At 63.0% G+C, this 3,051-nt stretch overlaps 1 protein-coding gene across 1 annotated transcript in view; it reads right to left on the minus strand.

Annotated features, from left to right (window-relative positions):
* Positions 1-1,641: 1,641 nt before the first annotated feature.
* OTUB1 (OTU deubiquitinase, ubiquitin aldehyde binding 1) overlaps positions 1,642-3,051 on the minus strand; it is a 3,143-nt gene continuing 1,733 nt past the window's right edge. Inside the window, exons 3-6 of the mRNA XM_026050926.1 lie at positions 2,696-2,814; positions 2,504-2,588; positions 2,000-2,194; positions 1,642-1,864 (exon numbers count right to left, since the gene is read on the minus strand). Of these exons, the coding sequence (XP_025906711.1) occupies positions 1,667-1,864; positions 2,000-2,194; positions 2,504-2,588; positions 2,696-2,814 (597 nt within the window). The 3' untranslated portion in view covers positions 1,642-1,666. The remainder of the gene's footprint in view (positions 1,865-1,999; positions 2,195-2,503; positions 2,589-2,695; positions 2,815-3,051) is intronic.

Genomic DNA, 3,051 nt, shown 5'->3' on the forward strand with positions numbered 1-3,051 from the left:
AAAATTAATGGAGAATGTAAGAAAAAAAAAAAAGGGTCTTGTAAAATGCAAATAAACCAAAGTTTATTAACCGTCATTGACGGACGACGTCGGGTCCTTCTTGYTGCGGTCGGGGGCTGGGGGTCCCCGAGGCGCCCGGTCCCTCCGTGTCCCGTGTCCTGTTGGGTGACGTCGCCTCGGGAATTTCTGGGTGTCGGGGCCGGGCCCCGTCGCCTCCGGAGCTCCTTCCAGGTGGGAATTGCCCTGGGATGGACCCTGGGAGCTGCTCGTGGGGGGGCCTCACCCCAGTGGCACCTCTGGGGATCCTGGAGCTTCTCCCGTCGCCTCCGGGCTCTTTGCGGAACCGGGACCGTCCCCGGGCGGATTCCCGGCTGCTCCRGGGCCTCCTCGCACCAGGACGAGGCCCAAAGAGCAGCCCCAGGGCCTGGGGGGCGGGCAGGGGGGGAACTGCTATTAAAAAAAAATCAAAATTTAATTTTAACTTTTTATTTTTTATTCTAAGCTGATATCTATATATCAAATTTTATTTTTATTCTAAGCTTGTATCATTCTAATGTTATTTAACCTAACGTTAACTTTATTCACTTCATTTTATGGAATACTTAGTTCAATTTATTCTACTTAATTTCACCTCACTTTGTACTTGGAATTTTATACTAGACAATGAAAAGTGACACAAAACAGCATGTCATTACACTTGACTGCATTCCACTAAATTTTACTTAATTTCACTTTATTTTATTAATTTCACGTCTGTTTACGTAGATCTCCCGCCTCTGACGGCGGGGGCCATTTTGTTTAGCGCGRCATGCCGGAAGCGGTACTCTCCCCAGAGTGGACTTCCTGGCGGCCATTTTGAAGCCTGCAGGGAATGCCGGGAACTGTAGTCTCCTGGCAGGGCGCTCCCAGACGGCCATTTTCTCCCGCGCGAGGCACGCCGGGAGCTGTAGTCTCCTCTCAATGGCCATTTTAGCCCGCGCAGGGCACGCCGGGAACTGTAGTCTCATCTCGACGACCATTTTACTCTGTGCAAGGCAGGTTGGGAGCTGTAGTCTTCTCTCGGCCGCCATTTTATCTCGCGCAGGGCACGCTGGGAGCTGTAGTCTCCTCTCGGCGGCCATTTTACCCCGCGCAGGGCACGCTGGGAGTTGTAGTCCCCCCCCAACCCCTTTCTACTTCTTCTGCCTCCGGGAGCTGAATAAATGCCCAGGAAGGGGGTGGGGGAGACTGGGGAAAAATGACAAACTCAACCCAAATTCCCAGTCCAGCCTGTCTCCCTCCACCTTTTCCAGCCCTGTTGGATCCCCCCTCCCCCAATAACGGGACACCCTCCCCCCCAAAAACGGGACACTTGGACACCGGGGCCCACCTGGAGCCCCAGTGGGGGTTAAGCGACATGGGGGGGACCCTCCTGCCCCACCGACYGCCCCCAACTCCCCCCCGAGGGCACCAAGACAGACACGGAGCCACCTCTAGGGCCAGCGGCCGCTTTATTACCTGGGGGCAGCAATGGGGCGGCAAGGGGGGGTCCTCGTGCACGGGGCCGCGTCCTGGTGCGAGAGGACGTGTCCTCGTGCAAGAGGGCGGGTCCTCGCGCACGGGGCCGGATCCTCGCGCACGGGGCCGGATCCCGGCGCACGGGGCCGCGTCCCCGCGCCGCCGCCGCTCACTTGTAGAGGATGTCGTAGTGGCCGGGCCGGTAGAGCAGGTGCACGCGGGGCCGGGCGCCCTCGGGGAAGACGTGCGGGTGGGTGGCGCCGCCCTCGCCGCGGTCCATGTACTCCACRAGCACCGGCACGTGCAGCGCCCGCGCCAGCGCGATCACGTGGATGTGGTCGCTCTCCTTGCACATGGGCTCCACCTCCTGCGGGGCGAGAGCGGCACGAGGACACGGGGGGCCCACACAGGGCCGTCTGCGCCCCATAGGAAGCCGCGTGTGCCCCATAGCAGTCCCTTTGTGCCCCACGGGAAGCCGTGCGGGCCCCATAGCACGCCCCACCTGCTGGCAGAACTCCTTGATGCTGCGGCCGCCCTCCAGGAACTGCTCGAAGAAGGGCCGGTGGCGCTGCAGGCAGCCCGACGTCAGCAGCCGCAGGTAGACCACCAGGTAGTCGGACGTGCTGGGCTCGTTGAAGGCGGCCAGGAGCTGCGCGGGCGGCACCCGCCGCTCCACCTGCTCGATGAGCTCCATGAACTGTGCGGGACACGGGGACACTGTCACCGGGGGGCTGGGGACACGTGGGGACACTCGGACACAAACACGAGTGTCACGAGTGGTCCCAGTCTCAGCCAGCCCCAACCCAGCTGCAGCCGCGCGGTGTCCCCATGTTCTCCCCCCCGTGGTGTCCCCGTCATCCCCTCGTGCTGTCCCCACGTCCTCCCCTTCTGGTGTCCCCGTGTCACCTCCCCACAGTGTCCCCATGTCCTCACTGCACTGTCCCCATGTCCTCCCCTCGCAGTGTCCCTGTGTCCCCTCCCCGTCGTGTCCCCCGCCGTGTCCCACCGTGTTGTGGAAGTCCTCGATGGTGAACTCGGTGAAGCCCTGGGCCACCAGCTCGTCCTTGCTGCGCGCCGACAGCTCCTTGAACCTGCCGCCACGAGGGACCCAGATGTTTGGGGGGGCCGGTGACTCCTCCCGGCCCCCCCGAGGGGCCCCGGCGTCCGGGCTCCTCCTGCCCCCCGCCCCTTCCCGCACCGCTGCAGCTCCTGTCCGTCCTCCAGCAGCGCCTCCAGGTGGGCGAAGCCGAACGCCCGGTAGAAGCAGTTGCCGTCGGGCCGCGTCTTGCGGATGTGCGAGTACTTGTGCAGCAGGGCCTGGGGACACGGGGACACCGGTGTCACCCAGGGGCGCCTGTTGTCACCCAGTGTCACCCAGGGGCGCCTGGTGTCACCCAGTGTCACCCCGGGGTGTCTACGGCCACCCAGGGGCCACCCAGGGGCACCCGGGGCTATCGAGGGGCTCCTGGTGTCACCCAGGGGTGTCCAGGGCCACCCAGGGGTCATCAAGGGGCACCCGGGGCCATCGAGGGGCTCCTGGTGTCACCCAGGGGC

Source organism: Nothoprocta perdicaria, unplaced genomic scaffold (assembly GCF_003342845.1).
Source record: "Nothoprocta perdicaria isolate Ctin4 unplaced genomic scaffold, notPer1 scaffold_718, whole genome shotgun sequence".
Taxonomy (NCBI): Eukaryota; Metazoa; Chordata; class Aves; order Tinamiformes; family Tinamidae; genus Nothoprocta; species Nothoprocta perdicaria.